Source organism: Periplaneta americana, chromosome 6 (assembly GCF_040183065.1).
Source record: "Periplaneta americana isolate PAMFEO1 chromosome 6, P.americana_PAMFEO1_priV1, whole genome shotgun sequence".
Lineage (NCBI taxonomy): Eukaryota > Metazoa > Arthropoda > Insecta > Blattodea > Blattidae > Periplaneta > Periplaneta americana.
The window spans coordinates 137677109-137700586 of record NC_091122.1 but is presented as its reverse complement, the minus strand read 5'-3'; the positions used below and the strand labels follow the sequence as shown (position 1 = coordinate 137700586).

Genomic DNA, 23478 nt, shown 5'->3' with positions numbered 1-23478 from the left:
AAATTGATCGTCAGCTGTGCCAGGTCTATGGGCAAGCAGATGGTGCGTTGCTGCTGTAGACAGTTTTCAGCAGGACGCTAAAATGTGCATGACGAGGAGCTCAGTGGAAGGCCAACCATAATCACAGACGACCTTGTGGAGCAACGCACCATCTGCTTGCTCATGACGTTAAGCCCATAGACCTGGCACAGCTGACGATCAATTTCAATCGGCGCTATGCCCTGTGCATTCAATAACTTTATCACTGACCACACTTCACAAGCGGCGGGACCAATGCAACGAAGCTACTGAGAGCACTTGGGAAGTTCTGCTAGCGCATGCGCCAGGACATTACTCTATCATGTATACGCAGTCGCTTCGCGCAATATATGATTTTCTAGCTGCGGGACGAGTGGGAAAGTTACTTTATGGACGCCCTCGTATATATCTCTAAAAAGTTCGGTGTATGATGCCATATCTGAACGGCAACATGGCGCAAGTGCATGGTTATTCGGAGACATGGGGAGAAGCGACACATAGCATACACTGCATGTGACCAGCAGTGTAAATACGCTGCGACCAGTTGAACATAGTCAGTGTGAGAGGTGGCGTCACAGTGCATTATAGCAACATGTAAACATCGAATTCTGCTACAAATTGGGGAAAATGGCGACGGAGACACATGAAATGTTGGTGCAAGTACGGAAGGGAAGTCGTGAGTGGAAAATGTGTTTATGAGAGGTTCAAATGCTTTTGCGGAGGGGAGGAAACAACTGAGGAAGAACCACGTTCGAGTCGGCCATTGATAAGCAGAACCCCAGAAATGATCGAGAAAATGCGACAAATGCTGGGACAAGATTGGCGACTGACTCAGAAAGCAAAACTGATGGAGACTTCGTTACCATGTGCAAACCATAGTCACCGGGGATGAGAACTGGTGCTACCAGTTCAATCCAGAAACCGAACGGCAATCGATAGCATGGTGTTGGCTGCGACCAAACAAGAATCATCTGCAAAAGTCCAAGGTCAAAACAATGTTGATATCCTTCTTCGACAACAAAGGAATCATCCATAAAGAATTCGTTCCTGAAGGTCAACTGTTAATGCCGCATTTTACGAGCAAGTTTTGAACAGATTGCTACAGCGCATTAGGCGTGTTCGGCCAGTTGTACAGGACTGGAAAATAGATGCTGCCACATGATAATGCCCTTGCACACAGTGCGATCCATGTGCACAGTGTACCTGTGCTTGATCATCCACCATACTCCCCTGATCTGGCTCCTGGGATTTCTTCCTGTTTCCCCATTTGAAGGGGGTCATCAAAGGTACACGTTTTGCGGACATGGCAGCCATCCAAGATCATGTAACAGCCATTCAGCGATTGATAACTTAGGAGCCCTTTGCTGACAGTTTCAGAAACTGTACAGTATCAAAAGTGTGTTGTAGAGGATAGTGACTATTTTGAAGGCAATAAAGGAAATTTGTTTGTATCTTCTGTTTTGTTTGTTTTCTGATAGCATTCACTGAACTTTTTAGACAGAACACGTATTTTATATATATATATATATATATATATATATATATATATACACACACACACACACACACACACACACATACATACACGAATACTCATTGTTTCTTGTATTTGTAAGTACTTCGCTCTACATAATGTAATACTTTATTGTTCTGTTTGCTAATAAAATCCTAACATTTAGGTACCAGTATTTTATAAATACTGTCATAAATAAGTCTGTAATAAAAAATCACACTGAAGAAAAAGAAATATATCTCCTAGAAACAGTAAAAGAGACTGTACACATGAAGTAGGCCTACATGTAACTAAACTTTCAATTCACTAGTGTATGTATATATAGACTATAATTATATACACATAATACAAAAGCCTGGTTTCTAAAAGGTTTATACTTGAAGACAATACTGAACACAGTACTAAGGATATCACTATTATGATAACGATGAAGATGATGATAATAAAATTAATGGGATATTGCACACCGTTTAGAAACATTAGAATTTTCCAACTCAATTAGTTGAAGGCATTAAAACTGATTTCCTAATGTCTCCTGAAGTACTGCAAATGCTTAATTTAGGGGACAATTAGACTACATTGTATCAATACAAATATTACGTGTTAATAACTTTAACTTACATAAATTAGAAAAATGCGAGAATTCACTGCAATAAAAAAGCGTATATCTAAGAATAAACTAAACTAAAAATTTAATATATACAAAAATGTGTTATAAATATTGGAAATGTGCCTTTTAAGGTTTATGCCTGTTCTTATATTTTATGTTATAGATTGTTTTACGAATCATGAACGTTTGAATGTAAAACGAAACTAAAAATATTCATCTTAAAAATAAAGTTTTAAGGGGTTCTTAAATGGGAACTTCAATAAAAATGTATGATACTATTTTTGGTACAGCATCACCTCAAAATATTTGTTAAGTGCTTCAGTATGCTGTATTAGTTAATTGCATATACAACTGAAAAAAAAAACATGCCAATGCAATTTTCAATTTGACAAAATTCTTACTGAATTTAAAGGAAATAAAGTACATCACTTAAAACTGTTGCTGGAGAAGAGACAGTCTACTTTTAATAAAATTAAATGATAACCAAAAATATTACTGATGCAACTAACATTTTGATATTTACGAACTTGTAGATTTGTTTAAGAACTGTTATTATGCAATATGTGAAACTGTTCTGTTCCCTTATGGATCATTTCTAATATGGTAGTGGAAAATAGTTTTTGATAGCGAATCCAACAGATATGTCCTCCTTTCTCTGCCTTCCCTAATATGGAGCTGATACAAAGTTCCGAAACTTTGTTTTTGCATCTATGACAGTGGAAAAATTGAAGTCTCTCATCACAATAAACACTGGGAAAAGCCTCAAATTATACTTAATTAAAAACCTGAATCAGGTAAGTGAAATGGTTAGGCATTGGATATACACATACTTATTTAAATAAACAAGTTTGACTTATGACTCTAGCAATTGAACAATACTGAAATACATTGCCTATGACTTATGCTGATATAAATAAAATCAATTTGATCTCTTGCAATATGATAGGTATTTGTGAACAAAATTATCACATAGTGGTATATAACTATACAAAAATGAATAATGAAGTGAATACCACTTGTTTCCATTTCAAATTAAAACTATAGAATATTATCAGTAGGCTACATTAACGGATTACGGAATGTATCATTATTTGTGTTCTATCAACTACTCAAAGGTTATATTAGTTTGTGACTTGCTTCAGATTGAACGTATTTGATTCTATAATATAAAGAGTCAAAACTTCTTTAACTTTGCTATTATTCTAAATTCGCTGCAGTACTCTTATATTTAAAGTTATGCTAATACTTCAACACCATCTTATGTCAAGATTATGAGAGTATGAAGTTCTAATCTTCAGCCTTTTTCATGAAATGGTACATATTCATAAAAACTTCAACTTCCCTTATAAAATGTTCCCTCTCTCATTACTAACGCCTAGTATATATGTATATAAGCGTTGATAATAATTCATATTATCATCCAATAAACACACCATGGTCCCACATTGAATCCTAGCGAGAAAATGAAAATTATCTTCCCATTAGGTTTTGGGTATCTTTCGTCTTGCATTGCACTATGTTGGCTCAACTAGTGAGTGGCCTTGTACATGCTACCACGTGATCAAGGAGGCCTGCAATTCTTGAATATTTGTTATAAATTAACAAATCGCATGACAGTGGGTATGGAAAGGGTAAAAGACCTATCATTCGAGACAAATGACAGTGAATTGTGTTAATGATTAAGTGCTAATGACTACATATTTCAATTCCAACCTCTGCGAACATATGCAATTGTATACGCACATGCTGACTCTACTATTTATTGATAATTCCTGACTCAGAAGGCTCTTTTAATTGGATTTGTAGAAGAGAACATGAAGGATGAGAAATCAAATGTTAAAATATTTTCTATTAATAATCTCAGAATGCATTTCTTCATTTATGAGTTTATATAGAATTTAATTTTATAATCAACAGCAAATGTGACAGTTTACTTTCAAAGAGTTTGATTTTTCCAATCAAATTTAAAAGTAACTAAAGTCTATTACACCTATTAGAAACCAGGCAAGTTTAAAAAAATATACCATACACTTGAACAGATAGTTCAATTATCTCCATTATAAAACTACTTTAATTATTAGTATTTATGGATTAATGTTGGCACTGTCACTGAACACAGGTTACAAATCAAAAGATAGACAACAAACAAGCAACTAATGCAAGAGGTTCATCTATAAAATTACCTTTCTTATTTGTTACTCTATTAAAAGAAGAAAACCACAATATAAATATCTAAAGGCTTTTTCTCACTGAAGAGAGCAAATTGTTGATGTTCCCTTCCTCTTGTCCATTGCTGCTGCCCGACGCTTGATGCCTTCCAGATACACTTCACGATTAAAGAGTCCAGCTGCCAGAGGAATTCTACACAATACAATGACATAGATATAGTTTAAACAAATATTTGTACTACTTTCAATAGAATAACATTCAAGAGGCATGTTCTAAACTCTATAAACATCGAAATTTATTTATAAACACATTTTTCAACTTCTAAAAATATATTTCCTTTCAGAAAAACTATATTAATCGAAGTTAGTGCCGGTACTGTATCACTGTGATGGACTCACCTAGTAGCAGACAGGTATTGTACTGCTACGTCAGATTCAGTACAAAGGTATGCATTTAACATAGAAACGATTCTACTTTTTAACATTAAATTTGTTGAACAGGAAAGTGTAAGTTAAATTTAACGTGGAAATGAATTACTAGAGATTACAGCAGATGATTAAGGCAAATTGTGTACAATAAGGCAACTAGAATTAAGAAAGGCATACTCCAGAAATTAATTATTCACTAACAATAACAAAGCTGTATTTGGAAATATAACAGATTTAAGTCAATGGTGTTTATTTATAACAAGTGCAGCAAAGCGCATGGATATGGCTAGTATAAAATAAAAGCGAGAAATCGTCTTGAACTTGAATATATCATTGTGTGTGCATTGAATAGAGAATCCAGATTTGAGGAGCTATTTTCTGAAAAACTAGCACATTTATCACATTAAACATTTTTTTATTTTATAAATACTGAAACTTTTTTTTATATTTATGTTCAACATTGTTCATGTTTATAAATTCAAAACAAATACATGTTAATAAGGTGTTTTTGTTTTGTAAATCATATCGCGAGTCCCCTCAGCTCTTTACACGACCCCCACTTTGGAAAAGACTGCTGTATATATTGAACACTTGTGTACATCTTAATAATATCAAGCAAGTGTTTACAAGAGGAATAACCTTACCTAAGATAAAGTATGACATAATATTGTGAGAAAGCAACAAAGAATTGCACGCAAGAAGCTATGTTCATTGTTTTTATGTGCAAAGAAGAACATATTATAATAAATATATACATATATAAATCGAACAGAAAGAACTCACGTGTCTATTCCAGGACGCACTGTACTACGATACAACCCCCACACAGGCTTATGGTCCGATGTACATATGGAGGGCACAGATGTATACATTAGACATTCCAGAGGCCCTCCACTAGTGCTTCCTGCTGAATCCCGACGGTGAGAAGTACTCTTAGATTTGAACAGTATGCGGTCAGTATAAGCAGGGGCACGCTGCTTATGTGAGGTGTCAAATCGCTGAGTGCCAGGATCATATTTATATGTAGGTGGAAATGTGATCGGCCCTTCTTCAAATTCACGAAACACTGACCCTAAAATTATTGTCAATTATTATTTAATTTATTTACTTTTAGAACACTCCATGTTTTCAACATAATAATTACTCACTTACACCAGACCAACCATTATCATACAAAGTGCGGCGAAGGTGTTGGACGGTTTTCAAATGGAAATAACACAGTGGTTATGTATATCAGAACAAAAATTTATCAATGTCAAAAAATCTGGCTATGTATGCCATTTGAATATTTGTACATACATTTAGGCTGTTTTCAAAATTAAGTCCCTCTCCATGCACTCTTCAAGTCTTTTCCTGAAGTTATCCAGGATTCAAGTTTATAGATGATTTAAGATTGGTCCTACTTTACTATAAAAAATCGTATATAATGAAGATATTTACCTTCAATACGACTATTGCGTAATTGGTCACTCTGTAAACTAAGAGGCTGAGGAAGGGGAAATCTTTGTTCTGCTACCCATTGAACCACCTCATCTCGAGGTTGTGACAGTCTGAAGTTTAAATCTCCACACCAGAAAACACAATCGAAATTCTGTGTTACATCTGGAACAAGATTTACCGGTATCATTTTTTATTCTATTTACAGTTCGCAGTACAGTAGTTCAAAATATTTAATATTAATATTTTTTTAACAATTCACTTTTCTTATCCATTATATGCAGGTATCAAATATTTACGAGGGCTGTTCATAAAGTAACCTCCGTTTCCGTGTAGTGTGTAAAGTAGTGGAGGAAGTGATGCCACTATGCATACAGCAGTATGAGGGAGAAGGTCGTGCTGCCAATCGTCTGCTGGTGTCATTCAAAATGAGTTGCAATACAAAATTCCGCCAAGTGTGAAGTGCGAGCAGTGATACAATATCTGCTAGAGAAAACTTAAAGGCGTCAGATATTCATCGTGAACTTTGTAATGTTTATGGGCAAAACATAATGAATGAGGGTGTTGTGACAGTGGTGTCATGTTAAAAAAATGAACAAACAAACATTCACGATGAAGAAAGAAGTGGCCAGCCGAGTGTTGTCAATGATGATCTTATTCAGAAAGCTGATGAAAAAGCTCGTGCAAACTGTCAGTTCACCATATCAGCACTTTCCGAACAATTTTCTCAAATTTTTCGACCTCTTCTATATGAGATCATTACAGAAAATTTAGGGTACTGGAAATTCTGTGCTCATTACGTTCCGAAATTGCTTTCTGAACAAAGCAAGTCACATTGGATAGGATTTGCTTTAACTTTCCTGTCGTGTTACAACATTGAAGGAGAAGTAGGTACTTCTGAGCAAGACTGTCACTGGTGACGAAACGTGGGTTTCGTAAGTAAACGATGAAAAAAAAAGCTAGTCAATTGAATGGGATCGCACATTCTCACCATGAAACCAAGAAAGTGTCAACAGAATTTCTCCACGAGAAAACTCATGGCAACTCTTTTTTGGGACAGTCGAAGGGTACTGTTGGTGGACTTTATGGAGAGAGGCATAGCAGTCAATTCGCAAGTCTATTGTGAAACTTCAAAGAAATTGAGAAGTGCTATACAGAACCCATACAAGTTTGCTGAGTTTGGGTGTGTTGTTTTTGCATGATAATGCCTACCCCCCCTACTGCTGCTCGCACTCAGTAACTTTTTCAGCAGTTAAAGTGGGAAGTTTTCGATCATCCTCTCTACAGCCCAGATCTGGCTACCAGTAATAACCATCTCTTCACACACATGAAGAAATGGCTTGCTTCTCAATGGTTTGATGAAAATGAAGAGCTGAAAAGTAATGTTGAAGGATGGTTAAAGTCTCAGGAGGCAGAGTTCTATGCAGAGGGGATTTCAAAGTTGGTTAAAAGATATGATAAGTGTCTCAATTTGAAGGGCAACTATGTCGAAAAGTAGTGTAAGTCTGCAGCTTCAAGTTGTTATAATAAAATATTCTGTACCTTTATTTGCGTATTTTTAAATTACCGAATGGAGGTTTACTTTATGAACAGTGCTCGTATATGGCCCATATTACTATTATTAAGAACTGTTTAAAATTATATATAAAGGAAGAGGCAGGCAGATACACAAACACATGTACATATATCGTTTTTTATTCTGCATCGAGCCTCATAACATAGATATGATGTCCAATATTATTTTACGGCTGAATTTAGGTCTAAAACATGCTGCATACTTAGTTGTAATTAATTATAAAGAAATAATGGTGTAATTACATTGGAAGAGAAAACTTAAGAACTAGTCCTTCAATCTGTTCACAGCCTCATTTTATGAATCACACAATTATTACAGAATGTACCAATAATCAAATACTGATCACTATAGTGAAAGATTACATATTACATTCAAATAAAATGTTAATATTATACAGTCTGATTCATTTGGGAAGATATAAAATAAAATTGCTACAAAATTATATCAAGATTGATACAAAAGTTATTTTAATTCCAATATGACATTAACACGTGGGATTTTTGTATCATTATTTTCATGAACAAAAGAAGTCAGACTGTTACTTAGCAATGACTGAATAAACAAAACATCAGCGAATAGGAATGATACAGAATGGACACTGAGCAATTTCCCTGGTCTATTTTTCTGTGTGCATGCACTCCGTTAGCATGTAATTTCACTTTCAAATGCTAGAGGTCAGCATAATCGAGCACCCGTGAATGGTGGAACAGCAATCCTGATTCACTGGCAAGTCTGCTAAAAAGTATTTCTGCTGTCGACTGCTGGTGCAATATCAGCACCAACTCTAGAGAAAAAAGCAGAACCTCCCGCTGATGCAGATAGAGCTGGTTTGAAGGTCACTGAAATGAGGCACTACTACACCAAAGGTACCGACGAACAGTGTCCATAGTTATACGTAATTCCCTATATGCTGATAAGACCGTTTACTTCAAGCCAACAAGCGAAATATGTGTTGCAGTTTGCAAAATTTGAAAGTGTAATATCATTTTAACCATGAGTATTATGTTTGGAGAGCTCCAAATTATAAATCAATAAGGTTAAAGTGCCGCAAGTTTGTAGAAAGTGACTCTGTTAACATGCCATACACTGACGGCCATAGGTGTGTTCTCGAAACAGAAGTTCCTGTTAGTGCTGGTATGACAGCAAGACCCAAGGAGAGTCTGAGATGACTGTCCACAGAAATAGCTATGCTAAACACAACTTTTCAACATTATCTGAAACTTTACCTCTACCACATGCAATGCATTCAGGCATTATGTGATGTGGATCTCCAGAAATGGATCACATTTGCTTTTTAATACCACAGCTGCAACAGGAAAACATGGACACGGTGTTCCAATATTATGGCTCATTGAGGAAAGGAAGTTGGCAAATAACATTCGACATAACTGGTGAGGTTGTGGTAACTAATTATATGGCATCCAAATTCTCCAGACATGACACCATCTGATATCTTTGTTTGGGGTTTTGTAAAGAATGATGTCTATGCACAGCGACCCAGGGATACTGATTTCAAAGCAAAGATTGTCTCAGCTTTTGGAAAAACTACTCCTGAAAAGTTACTTCAAACGTGGAAGAAATAAGCCTCATGATATGAATTGTGTTGTGTACTCATAATGATGGCACGTTGAGGTCTAATGTGGGCAAAACTCCCATCCTTCTAGAACGTATTTAGGCCTATAGATTATTGAAAAATAAATAGTAACAATTTTCAAACTAAACCGTTTTTATTTTATGTCTTCCCAAACAGATTACCTGGTATGGTACATTCTTTACATTTATATAACCAAAATGAAGCGACTACCAGATATTAGTGATTGTGAGGACAGAATAGATAGGGCTTTGGAGAGGTTATTAGCAAAGAAGAAGAAGAGTGCTAAAAAGTGAGTGCAAGAAAGTTAGGGGTGGCAAAAGTGTGAGAAAAGGAACAGAGAAGAAAGTGTTAAGTGTAAGAAGATAGGGTAAGAGTGTAATAAGATAGACTATCAAACAATGAATACAAGAGAATTAAAGCGAAAAAAAAAAAAACATCTGAACAAATGTGAAGTGGAATGAGAGAGAAATTGCAAGTGTAATTAAGTGAATTAGATATTTCATGTTTTTCAATGTTATGGGTTGGGAGTAGTATCAGGGGTATTATAACTGTAGGAGTATTATAGAAATAAATATATGGAAAGAGATAATAAAATAGGAAATTTAGGAGTGAAGCAAAAAGAAAGAGATAAATATGTAAATAAACAGAAGATAGAAAAAAAGTGATGTAAGTGTTGTAAAATAGAGTAAACGGAAAACTCAGCAAGTAAAGTAGGAGAAAATAGCGGGAAAACAATGATTAAGAGTAGGTAGGATTTGAGGGTAGAGAAGAAAATAAATAAATAACGCAATTAAGGAAGGAATATGCAATATTTAATAGGTGAGCGAGAAATGGAAGGGAGACAGTCTAGGTAGGAGGGAGAGAATAGAAGAGGATAGAAGGGGAAGGACATATAGCAATTCAGTCATAACAGAACATTAGAAAGTAATCAAGAAATTCTCGGCAAAGAATACATTAATAGAAAAGAGTTGTATGTATTAAAGGGATGATGGATCGAAAAACAGAAATGTGAAGGTCCACCATAACTGTGAATTGTAAAGTTGACTGACAAATATATATCATATCATATCATATAACCAAAATAATAAAAGATCCTACCTTTGCTCTTGTGTCTAACAGGAAGCTGCTTTGGTAGGTCAAGAGAACGAACAATTCTTCTAACATCTTGAATCCGTTCCTTCACCTTGTCTAGATGTGCAGTGAGATGTGAAGTGATAAACAGATAGGATGTACCGAAGAGCATGAATGCTATAGCTACTGCACCTTTAGTTTTGAAAGCAGTTCCAGGACGCACACTGAAACTTGCCTCTTCAGCCACTGAATCATAATAACGAATTAGTGTGCTTTCCACGAGTTAATATGGTTTAATAACATACATTACAGATAAAAGAGCCATTTGTATCACTTAAATGAAATCATCACAGTATTTTTCACAATGAATCATTAAGATATATAATCCGAATTGATTAATGTACCCTAGCTACAGATCTGTCAATAGGATACTGGAAAACAAGAAGACAAATGGAAAAACTCTAATATGCCGAGCATTAGCAACCAAACACCAAACCAACCAACATTAATTTTTATTTATTTAATCTGGCGGAGTTATGGCCATCAGGCCTTCTCTACCACAACAACAGAATATAAATAGGCATATACAAAAAACAAATGCAGAGAGAAGAAACAAATAAGAAATAGAAATAAAATTACAAATACAAATACAAAAAGTACAAGTCCAAAAATTAAAAAAGAGGGGAATTAAATATATATATATATAAGAAGAAGATAAGATCACAATGGGCACAAAAAGTATTAATACAAGTAATGTACCCTTGTTCACAATGAACAAATGACAAATATGTTATATATATATATATATATATATATATATATATATATATAATGATGAGCACTTGATTTACGTCATTCACCCAAGCATCTTCAGCTAGTATGTGAACACCAAAGCTGTAGTTAGCCGCCATCAGGCATTGCCCTTTATGCACCCTGGAAGGGAAACTATAATGCATCATTTTAACGATGATAATTAATGAAGCAATGACGGAATTCTGTTTGGGGAAACAGGTAAATACGAGTACCCCGTGAAAACCTACCACCAAACACAATCTTCATCCACCACAAATTCCAATTGGACCCACCAGGATTCGAACCCAGGTTACCAGTGTAGAAAGCAGACACTCTAGCTGTTCGGATAATGGTAAACCAGAGATATATGGACACAGTAATAGAAAACCATAAATTGATATTAATATTGCAGCTGATAGACGAAAAATCAAGGAACTATTAATTAATTCATTCATTCATTCATATCTCTGATTGAGGTTCTGGCTGATATGTATATCTAGGTATTATCAGGCAGTACATCTCATTTGACGATATGTGTCAGAGGAAGAATAACTGTTTGTATGCATCTGAGTCTGATTAGTGTAATATGTTACGCAACAGAGGAGGAAAGGAACTGACCACACTATCCCATTATCTTCTGGCTTTGTTGCCTCATGAGTGATTCTTATTGGTGTCACGAAGTTCAAACTTTCTTCGGACAGCTGACTAAACAACATTAATTCATTCCTACATAACGTGCTCTAAGATTGGATTTAGTTAAGTACCACAATAAACATGACTTTTATTACATTAAATGTATAATACTAAATTCATGTATACTCGTACCTAAACAGATTAGGATAATTTACCAGTAATATGATTCATGTAAAATGTTCCTCAATTTTTCATTATGTCCATTTCCTTAACTTTGAGGACTGTATCCAAAGTAATTTCTTCAATTATTTTTCTCACGCCAATTGAAAGAGACATCTCTTCCACTTGCTTTTTAGCAACCCAGTAAAAATGTGATCGTGTTTATTTGTTGTTACATACCCGCACAAGATCCCTTATGTCTCTCTTGAATAGGAAAGAATGAAAGATGTAATCAACATTGACAGTATCTCCAGATTTATAGAGGAATATTTTAGAATTTTCGAATCCAATTTTGCACAGATAGGGTTATGATCAGTAATGACAAAAGATGAGTGTGCAAATTCCTCTATTTCCTTAAGTTTTTTTTTCTTCCAATTGTTGAAACAAATACTTGTTAGTTTTTAAGACAAATGCTTAAGCAAACAACATAGGAATCTAAGAAAGGTTCAACATTCTATCAAACTCAGTACCAGATCTTCCTAGGGGTAATAGGCAGTCAGAACATGGTGCTGACCATACCACGTCATTCCAGTGGCAAGGTCAAGAAAGCAAGGAGCTCTCCATATCACCTCCCCCCCCCCCCACCCTACGAAGTGTTTTCATGGCATGTGATGGGGCTACCTTTACCAATATATTCATTCATACATAGTGTTCTGCCCAAGGGCAGGTCTTTCACTGCAAACTCAGCATTCTCCAGTCTTTCCTGTTTTCTGCCTTCCTCTTAGTCTCCACATATGATCCATATATCTTAATGTCTTCTATTATTTGATATCTTTTTCTGCCCAGAAATCGTCTCCTGTCCACCATTCCTTTTAGTGCATTCTTTCATAGGCAGTTTCTTCTCAGCCGGTGACCCAGCCATTTTTTTTCCTCTTCCTGATCAGTTTCAGCATTATTCTTTCTTCACCCACTCTTTCCAACAAAGCTTCGTTTCTTATTCTATCTGTCCATTTCACAAGCTCCAGTCTTCTCCATATCCACATTTCAAATGCTTCTAGTCGCTTCTTTTCACTTCATTGTAATGTCCATGTTTCTGCCCCACACAGTGCTACAGTCCACACACGGCACTTTACTAGTCTCTGCCTTAGTTCTTTTTCCAGAGTCCGCAGAAGATGCTCCTTTTTCTATTAAAAGCTTTCTTTGCCATTGCTATCCTCCTTTTGACTTCCTGGCAGCAGCTCTTGTTATTGCTTACAGTACATTCCAAGTATTTGAAGCTGTCCACTTGCTCTACTGCCTCATTTAGAATTCGCAAGTTTACCTTCTTTATTTTTTTTCCCCTATGATTATGATCTTCGTCTTGTTTGCATTTATCTTCATCTCATACTGCTTACAGAGCAGCTCCAATAGCATATTCCTTAGTATCATCTCCTCTTCTGCTAACAAACGTCATTAACAGCAAATCTAATGTACTTTATTCTTCATCCTCCTACTGTCACTCCTCCCATGTACTGAAAACAGTTCTTCACTAAATCCTCCAAGTAAATGTTATGTTGAACAGTATAAGTAATTAAGGGCATCCTTAACATATGCCTCTCCCTATTTCGTTCCCTTCTGACATTTCTTCTCCTATCCTGGCTTACCAATATATTAAAACACATTAATTCTTCACACGAAGCAATTCATGAATAATGTATGTATTTACTAACCTGAGCAGAACCAAAGCAAATCTCTGCGAATATAAATAGCTAGATGGAGTGTACCAAGAGTGGCTGAATGCAGAAGTAGATGTGATGGTCCCACTGTCTCCTGGATGCTCACCTCCCACTCAAAACGTTCTGAGAAACTTTCCTGAGTGCCAACAGCAATTACGTCAGGCACATGCTCTAGATCATCTGGTAACATAAAGTCATTCAGTTGTGGTGGAGGAGCCTGTCATAAAAAAAAGAAGAAATTTCTATTTACTTATGTAAAATAAAATGAAACGTTAACGTGTAATAGAATATTCATAAATACATGTTTGGTTATAGCAACACAACCCTATAACTACAAATGGCAAATTATAATTGCTCATTATCCTACAACAATTTAGCGTGTGACAAAACTGAAAAATTCATATCATAAGTTACGGTAAATAAAGAATGTTCCGTTTGAATGTATGTACTTAATTTCAATTGCCTGTAAAAATTTGAAAGTTAAAGATATAATGAAACAGAAGGTGCCATCTGAAAGGAAAACTGATTACGTTCTTTAATGTTTTCAATTGCAACTCTTGTGAAGCTCGCCAGAGTGACTTACGGGGGCTCCTTCCGAATGCTGCTCGAACATTTTCCACCCTCACTTCTGATACTTTACGGCCGCTACCATGCTCCTTTAAAACTCTTCCAGTAGCTAAAAATGTGTGATGTCATTTCTTTATGCTTTCAGAAGTTGGTGCATCTCAGTTAAACACTCGCATAAATCTTCTTTGTACACTAACATTGGATTTTAACTCAGCAAACCAGAGCACTTCTTGCGCACATCCCGTGGCAATGCCATGATTGACACGAAAGCTCGTGACCTGATCTTTGCTCATCTTTTGGTGGCTATTAAAACATTACAAAACTTCATGAGTTTTCCTTTCAGATGTCACCTTCTTTTTCATTACATCTTTTTACAGTCAATCGAAATTAGGTTCATTTGAGTGGAACACCATACGTTTCTACACAAATACTGATGGCATCAGATATAATATAACATTTTCTATAGGCATTTTGTTACAAACCTGGCCATTCATATTCCAAGTACCCACAAAAATTCGCAACTCCCGTTGTGGTAGAGTCCGCTCCAATTCCACCAAACCCAACAAAGATGTTGCAGCAATACGACCATGTAGAAAATTTCTGAAAAAGTTACAAGTAGTTGAAACTGTTATAATAAAACAAAATCAATGTTGTTGAAGATATAATAATTCCTTTAAAAAAACAGAAACCATCCATTGTGGCTCTACCATAAAAATATTCCCTTCCCAGGCAGGCATTTGAAGATGAAATTGTAGGTAAGTATCTAATGCTCTTAATTTAACAACAGAATTATTTTCTCTCTTGCTTCCCCATATTTAGATGTAAGACTTATTTTTATGAAGTGCTTCACAGTGTGTTAAATGATTCATATCCATATCTTCTTCTTGAGAATACAATTCACAATTTGGAGTACACAGGATACCAATTCTATAATAAATGTTTATGCAGACAATCATGACCAGTAAAGACTCTGAACATGGCCATAGCAGATGTACGTGGTAGGTCAGGAATTAAATGAGGTCTTTTTCCAATGAGAATTTTCTGTAGTATTTAATATTTGAACATTATAATTATTATTAATTTTATTTTAAATAATTTGTTTTAGTGAATAATATGAAAAATCATAGTTTGTTTTTGTATCAATTTTAGTGCCTTTGCTAGAATATCAGCTCTCTTATTTCTGCTTATACCACAATGTACGGGAATCCACTGAAGAACTATGATTTTATTTAAACTTTGGATTTGTTTAATCATTGAACAGATTTCTTTTATTTTTTCCATTTTTAGTTGATCTGTTGATACTATTGTTTGTATTGTGGCTCTAGTCACTTAATCTGACTATATTCTTACAATGATGAAACCACAGAAATAAATTTTGAAGGAATGTACATATAAATAGCTTCCACTTCTCCATCAAAATAAGATAAAATTGTTAGCATTATTTCAGTGGGTACAAAAGCAATACATTACAAGCAGAGTGAATTTAGTGGCAGAGAAACAAGAAACGGGCATGAACATTTGCACATTACTCCATGCACTGTGAATTACATTTTACAGAAGTGGTAAGGAGCTAGATAAAGGGGCACAATGTGTATCATAACACTTCAGTGTTAAAAAAAACATTTAATAAATACATCGCCTTTCATAAATCTGGAAACATTTTAGACGTTCACTACAAGTAAACTAAGCAGCGGATAATTGTAATTATTATACCGATAGAATGAGAAACTCTTCAAGTTTTGTTAGGAAAAAGCCTGTATCGCATAGTTGCCATGTTTGCTGCTAGGAGAAATAGTAGTGATTTAGTTTTGTTAGGAAATAACCTGTATCATTTAGTTGCCGTGGTTTGCCTCGTAGTAGTGAATTAGTTGGTAATAGACATTTTAGTAACAGTCAATATGGCGTTAAATAAATGTTATAAAGCATCTTGTGTGTTAGAATACGCCTTAATGCGGTGGCCATCCAGGGCAACAGATTTAACACCTTGCGATTTTTTCTTCTGGGGATTTGTGAAGGACATTGTTTTTGTACCCCCCCACCCCCACTATCCTTCAGGAATTTCGCGATTGTTTTTATACCCCCCCCCCCACTATCCTTCAGGAATTTCGCGACCGTAACATTGTGGCTGTGGTACTGATTGATCGTGATATGCTGACATGCTTGTGGGATGAAATGGATTATAGGCTAGATGTCTACCATATCAGCAAAGGTGTACACACAAGCATTTGTGAGAAAAGTAAAAAAAATTTGGAGAGTTTACCTACATTTCTGTGTAATAAAATGTAGTATCCGTTGCTTAGTTTCTTTGTGGTGAATTTCTATTGCCTCATAATATCTGAGATCCGGAATTAGATACCCAGAGGGTTAATCATTTTCTCATGTATTAGACATTGTTAGACTGTAATGGTTTTCTCGAGATATTCAGCCAACAAATGAAACAAAATATGGACAGTCTTATGTGAGTGAAATGATAAATACAATGTTCAAAGAAATTCATTGCAAGCTTACAAAGAAATATGCAAATTTATTTTTGTGTTCAAGAAAAAAATATTGCTTATTTCTTTATAAGTTTGCAATAAACTAATATGAAAATATTTTTTTAGTAAAAAATATATATATATCGCAGATTTTATAAGTTTGCAATAACATAATATGCGACAATTTCTTTGAGTACTGTAAATTATTTCATTGCATAATAAATAATGTAATGCCTCATAACTAGAGACAGGATTTCCATGCAAATGCATTTTTTATATAAGCTTGCTACAGTTCTCAAACTTTGTTAATATCCGTTTCCAGAGTTTGAAAATTGGTTCAAAAAGGAGATACCAGTTTTTAAAATTATACAAATGTACAATATTATACACTGCTTACCTGAAATCTGAAGTAAAACTTATTAAACATACTTCATCAAATGTCATGTCATACAAAGAAAATAATAAATATATTAAATGTGAACACTGAAAATATATTTGAAGATAGACAATATTTAAGGTAGGGTACTGCAGTTTTTATCTATAATTAATTAACCTTAGTAAGTTACGAGAGGCCCAAGTATTTGAAATTAATTTTATTTTGTGAATATTTTGAAGAAAACATGGTAATCTTCATAATAAAAGCACTGAATTTATCTTGCTATCTCAAGCTATGTCTAATATTACTATCATAAAAGTTTCATTCTTCTAACATTATATTTTTATCGAGTTTCATAACAAGTACCTATTTTCTTTCTCTGTTCTTGAATGCTTCACTACAATTCGGGAGGAAAATGTAATCGTAATTGAACACTTTAAACTTCTCGACATTTAATACAACTCGAAAATCACTACCAATTTTGCCTATTATACAGAGCTTCCAATCGCGAGTGTGTCCCACCCTCCTGGAAACTTTGTTATGAGACGTTCACAACAGATTTCCTGCACTCAGACAATGAATTTTTCTTATTGCAGTCCAATGTATATGAGGCCCAAGTAGACTTTAAAACATGAAGTAGAGTGAGGAACAGAACGTGGTATTCTTGAATACCGTACGTACTTCTGCTAAGTATAGATCATATTATGACTGTAAATTTTAATTTATAAGAAAATTTCTTGGTGTATTTGTCTCAAGCAAGTCCTTTATAAGACGTTTTTCATTACTTATACTATGTGGGACAAGAAAGCAAATAAGAGAAGAACTGCTTTAACAGAAGATAAATTGGATTACCATTAGAAAGAAGTCCAAGGAAATCTCTCAATTATTTATCAGCAGAATGTGCACTTTCACTTTAATCCACACATACAGTAACAAAATTGTTGAAATTTCGACTGTATAAGATTTCATTGGTTCAAAGGCTGAATAATCCTGATAGCAACTCTAGAATTTAATTCTGTATTGGTTCCTGCAGTCTTTACTCGACGAGATTATTAGGTCTGCACAAGAGAACCTGGGCTCAGTTCAAAAATTTATTGAAGTGATATGAAACTTATTTACGAGCAGATAGGTCTAGACATCATTTCGAAAATTTGATGTAATTTAAAGTAAGATTAAACATTGTGATAGAATTTAATTATTATACTCTTAATCCTACAGTTTAATCTTAAGACTAAAGAGTAGTCTCTGTTGTATTTCCATGGTGGGGGTACTCTAGATCGAAAACCCTGTATTACGGTAACAGATGTTCTGATGACAACTAGCCCTTCTATGAACAGATATTAATCATTAACGATGCCAGCAAATTAGCAATTAGCTCTGGGGACGAATCATCCCTGCATAGTCGTGAGGTGACTCCACATAACAAGAACATCTTCTAGTTTAGAAGACGTTAAATAAAACCATTTAACTTAAGGCCTGAAACTATTCTAATTTAAATAGACTATTGATTGTCAAGTGAACTGAATTTCTTATTTTCGACTCACGAAAACATTCTGGAATACAGCCTACATAGTGTTGCTTACATAATATAGGTCGACCAGGCGGCATGCAACCTGCGCCAAATCATCTCCCACATGCTCAGCAGTCCAGTTGAGTTTTTCTGTAGGAGTGGTTGTGTTGCGTGTTATTCTTCTGATTATGTTAGTGGTAACCCTCAATCTATCATTAACACTACCACTCCTACAGGGAGACGGAGCTGGACTGCCAAGCATGCGGAAGACGGTTTGTCATATTTTGTAGGGCTTTCGTGCTGGCCGTGTGCTGCCCAGGTGACCTATATTATGTAGGCCTTATTGAACGCTCTGTAAGTTACTTAGTTTGCGCTTCTAAATTTTTAATTTTATTTTAGTGCAGAGTAATATTCTTGGTACATCAGTACTTCTCGATGTTGATTTGGTCTTTCTTTCTTGTGACTACTTGTCCATTACTAGCCACAGAGCAGTTAGATAGACGTGATAAATTTAAATAGGCTTAGTCTATTTTCTTCTGATCAGGGCAAAACAAGCCAAGAGTTCGGGGCTAGACCCTGAAATCAGATCTGTCTCGGTCAAATTGGGATGTACGTTAATTCTAGATAATACGGCAACAATACATTACGAAATATTCAGAAAATTGTATCAAATAACTTAAAGTGATAAGAGCATCTGTACCTTTCTCTAGCTTTTGTTGTTGGAATTAGATGTAAAACTTGTGCAGCAAGTAAAGAATGCCGAGCCAAGCTATCCATTGAAGCAACAATGCCTCGAACAGCACCATTCTCAGGATTAAGATTCCCATGACTGCCTCTTGATGGGATGGACAACTTTTTATCCTTTCCATCCTGCTGTGGTGGCAACATTGTATCATGAGACGAAGATCGCTTCTTATAGCCACGTAAAGGCTCAGGAGCACTTCGACTGGAATCGGGAGATGAGTGACGGAGAGATGGAGAAGGACATGATGTAGAAGAAATCAAAAGATTATCAGCTGATCGTCGCTGAGACAATAAACGCCTTCGAAGTCGAGCATGTGATGACATTTGCATTGGAGGAGACGAATCACATGAAGATATTTCACTTGGTGAAGGAGACTGTGATATTCTCAGAGAAGGCTGCCTGGAAACTGGAACACTCTGAGAACTATTCTCTTGGTGATTTAACTCACTGCTAATTTCTCTTAAACGAGCAGCAGAGAGGCGGGTTTCATCAACAGAAGATGCTTTATTGACGCTCTGCATTTTTCTGCTCACAATTTCTGCTTCTGAAACAGCAGCAACTATTACATTTCTTTCATTTTGATTGCTTTTGTCAGTACTATTACTGCGGTGATAATTGGCACTAAGTTGATGATTCAATGACCTGGAACTTTCTGTCATGGCACAACAAAGTGACAGTTTAGTGCTATTACTAAAATCTTTTGGTGATCCCAAACGATGAATTTCATTTATTTCTTGTGTAGTATCTTTATTCTGATTGTCTCCTGCTTTAGCAATATTACCGATCTTCTTAACTGGTGATGAAACACTGAGCAGTTCTTCTTTTGCATCTTTTTGCTTTATGGGCCAATTATTTTGAACATTTTCTTGCAAGTTTATTTCTTCCGATTCTGTTGATAAACAACCAACTTTTGTCTTTTTCTGCATTAACAACCTACACAGTGACTTCTTCTTTGGTTTCAACTTTGAACACTGATCTATTGCGTCGTCATCGCACATTTCCATCTTCAAACTATAATCCTTAATGCAATATTAAACATTGTTAACTAGTTTTCTCAGATTGTCGGTAACCTTAAAATATAGTTATGTGCAGACTCTCAAATTTAATTATAATGATATCTAAATGATTATAGAATTATATGAGTTCCAGTTAATCTGGTTAATATATACATTATAACCAACATAAGTTTCAATACTAGTAACTATGTATTGAGAGACGAATACAATTTTATTATTACATTTTGACAGTCAACACTGTACACTATTTGCCAACAAAGCGCCATGTTTTCGGCTCGTTTCGGTTGGTCCGGTATGTAGAATTAGTAATCCAAAATCAAAATATTCTTTAAAATAATATTAAAATCTCATAAAAATCCTGACATTTGAAAATACTTGGTATCGAATAACGTGTGATCACTTTTATTTTTCTTCTTCTTCTTGTTTTGCTTGAAGAATAAATTTACTTCTTTTTATTAATTTGAGGTACATATTTATCATGGAAACACTTACGCGAATATGAACGATTAAAACCGAAATTGGCCGAATCTAAGACAATCGAAGCATCTAGCGGTTTTGAGGGGAAGTCAAAAGACAAAATTAGGAAATAGCGACCAACGACTTTTCTGGAGTTTTTATTAATTATTTGGCGACAAAGTTAGCGATTTTTACGTTTAGCCATTTCAACAAATATCAAGGATGTCTAATTGTGTTGCAGTTGACCAGGAATCAGGGTGTGAATTAACGGGGGGGGGGATGGGGGATCCCCCTCTCATAAATTCATATTAACATCCCTGCCAGAGTTAACTTGTATCCCCCCCCCCTCAATATAATTGTTTTAATACGAGAATATCATTACCTCAGAACAGTGGGATATCTTGCAAAAATCATATTTTAAATAATGAGAATAAAAATTGCTATTGAACATTGCAATGTGTAAACAGACTTCTGATTTAATATGAAGCTAAACCAACAAGAAACTTTGTTTACACATTGCACTCGATGTTCAATAGCAATTTTTATCCTCATTATTTAAAATATGATTTTTGCAAGATATCCCACTGTTGTTCTGAGGTAACGATATGTATTTTATAAAGTGCATGTTACGGGGATACCTTTACCTTTTACCGGTACAAAGTAAGCAAAAAAAATAATATTTATGTTATCATCATAGGCAAGCTGACAACAATCAATAACTTAGGAAATATTCATCTTATCTTAAGCCTGTTCACGGATATAATTATTATGATCAAGATGCAAAACAAGCAATTCAGTGCGACGAAGTGTTGAGCTATATTGAATGAGGATGATAATAATAATTTTATGTATGGTATTCTCTATCTACGATTCTATCCCCCCCCCCATCAGAAATCTTAATTCGCACCCTGCCAGTAATGACATTGGAGCATATGGTCATCTGATGACATACCGGTATTGATACTTTCTTGAGTGTCCCAATAGTAAATGCTTTTTTCCACATGTTAATATGGAAGTTCATGCATGATGTTTCACATTAAAGTTTCTGCAGTAAATCAAAATTTTGTTTGAAAAAAAAACCGAGTTAATTTACTTTTAATCATGTGTGCATGTGGTGCACAATAAGTAGCTACAAGTTTTTCTGCACCATCAAAAGCAATATAAACACCAGTAGCTTCTAACTGCTAGGAAATGAGGAATAGAAGATTTTATAAATATGGCAGTACCACCTCCATACCACTGCTGCAGGTCTATAAACTATACAATGTTGCGTCTGTGATCCAAGCATCATAAAAAACTTTTTTTTAAGCTATGAGACATGACAGTTAAGAGGACGAGCTTGGAACTACAGTGCTATGTTGCCAATATGGACTACCACACTGTCAGCTGATGGAAGTTAGCAATTGACGTTAGATGGCTGACGTTAAAACATTGACAATTCACGTGAAGTTAAAAAAAACACACACAAAAATCGACATAGAATCAAACACGAAACGTATCAATGCTAACATTGTGTGCACAATAAATGTCGCCAAGAGAGCTATTAAGCACTCGCCACGTGGAAACTGTAACTTTGGCAACTCAACCAATGTTACCATAGCAACAGGCCTACCACGCTGTGGCATTCAGTTGTTTTTCCGATCACAACGCTACTGTCATGTCCCATCTTATTAAAAAAAAAAAAAACATAGTTATAGAGCACACTGTTCTTCCATCTGGGCAGTCCAGGTTCGATCCCTGGCCAGGTCGTGATGGAATTTATGGTGGACAAAACAGGCATGCAGGTTTTTCTCGGAGTATACCATTTCTCTCTATCATTCCATTAACACTCCACCTTCCCATCATTTCATCTATCATCTGCAACAGTTAAAAATAGGCTAGAAGGTAGTATGGTTTTTTTGATGCTGATATAGGAAGAGCTTGAGGCTTATCATTATCATCAGGTATGTCGTACTTTTCTGGGGAGGACCATAGGCGGAGTTATGAGGGGGGCACTGCCCCCCCCCAACTTGGCCGATTTTTTTTTTTTTCCTATTAACGTTAGAAAATATTGAATTCAAAAGATTTTTCTTGCTTTTGTTTATGATTAAGTTTCTGTACTTAAATTGACGAATTATTGTCTTCGAACCATATGTCTGGACTATAATATTTATTTTAAATTTCTGAATGTATAACAATCTCTATACCTCATTTGAGGAATGGAAGCACTGTAACGTTTTTTTTTTTTTTTTTTTTTTTTTTTTGTAACAGCCTTTACTGATGTGTTAGAACTTTGCAGGTGTTCAAGCAGCCACTTGAAGAAATATGAATAACAATGCACAACAATGCAGAAAAAAGAACAGTGATCCTGGTTAAACTTAAAGACGAGATTAAATAAAGTAAATGTAAAATTGATTCACTGCTGTGGAGTAATGGTTAGCATGTCTGGCCATGAAACGAGCGGTTTGGGCAAGTTACTTAGTTGGGGTTTTCCCTCAACCAATTGAAGCAGAATTGCTGGGTAATTTTCGATGTTGGACCTCGGACTCATTTCGCCATCATTAATTCACATATCATCATCCATACAATAGCCCGGGTTAAGTTCATGGTATGGCGTGCTATACTTGTACAAGGCGC

The 23478-nt window shown here is 35.3% G+C and overlaps 1 protein-coding gene across 1 annotated transcript; it reads right to left on the bottom strand.

Moving 5' to 3' along the window:
* Positions 1 to 318: 318 nt before the first annotated feature.
* Positions 319 to 20684, bottom strand: INPP5E (Inositol-3-phosphate synthase). The gene is made up of 7 exons (XM_069829040.1): positions 19346 to 20684; positions 14765 to 14882; positions 13710 to 13932; positions 10444 to 10662; positions 6179 to 6340; positions 5522 to 5810; positions 319 to 4502 (listed from the first exon to the last, which is right to left on the bottom strand). The coding sequence occupies exons 1-7, from the start codon at positions 20392 to 20394 to the stop codon at positions 4388 to 4390; spliced, it is 2175 nt and encodes a 724-aa protein (XP_069685141.1). The 5' UTR covers positions 20395 to 20684; the 3' UTR covers positions 319 to 4387.
* Between the last annotated feature and the right edge of the window lie 2794 nt (positions 20685 to 23478).

Bases quoted from the DNA above. Each gene is read 5' to 3' on its own strand.
- INPP5E (XM_069829040.1), bottom strand. From the start codon at position 20,394: ATGGAAATGTGCGATGACGACGCAATAGATCAGTGTTCAAAGTTGAAA. The intron at 14,883-19,345 runs GTACAGATGCTC...TAACTTTTTCAG, and splicing joins ACAACAAAAGCTAGAGAAAG to AAATTTTCTACATGGTCGTA. The intron at 4,503-5,521 runs GTGAGTTCTTTC...TGTATTGTGTAG, and splicing joins GTGCGTCCTGGAATAGACAC to AATTCCTCTGGCAGCTGGAC.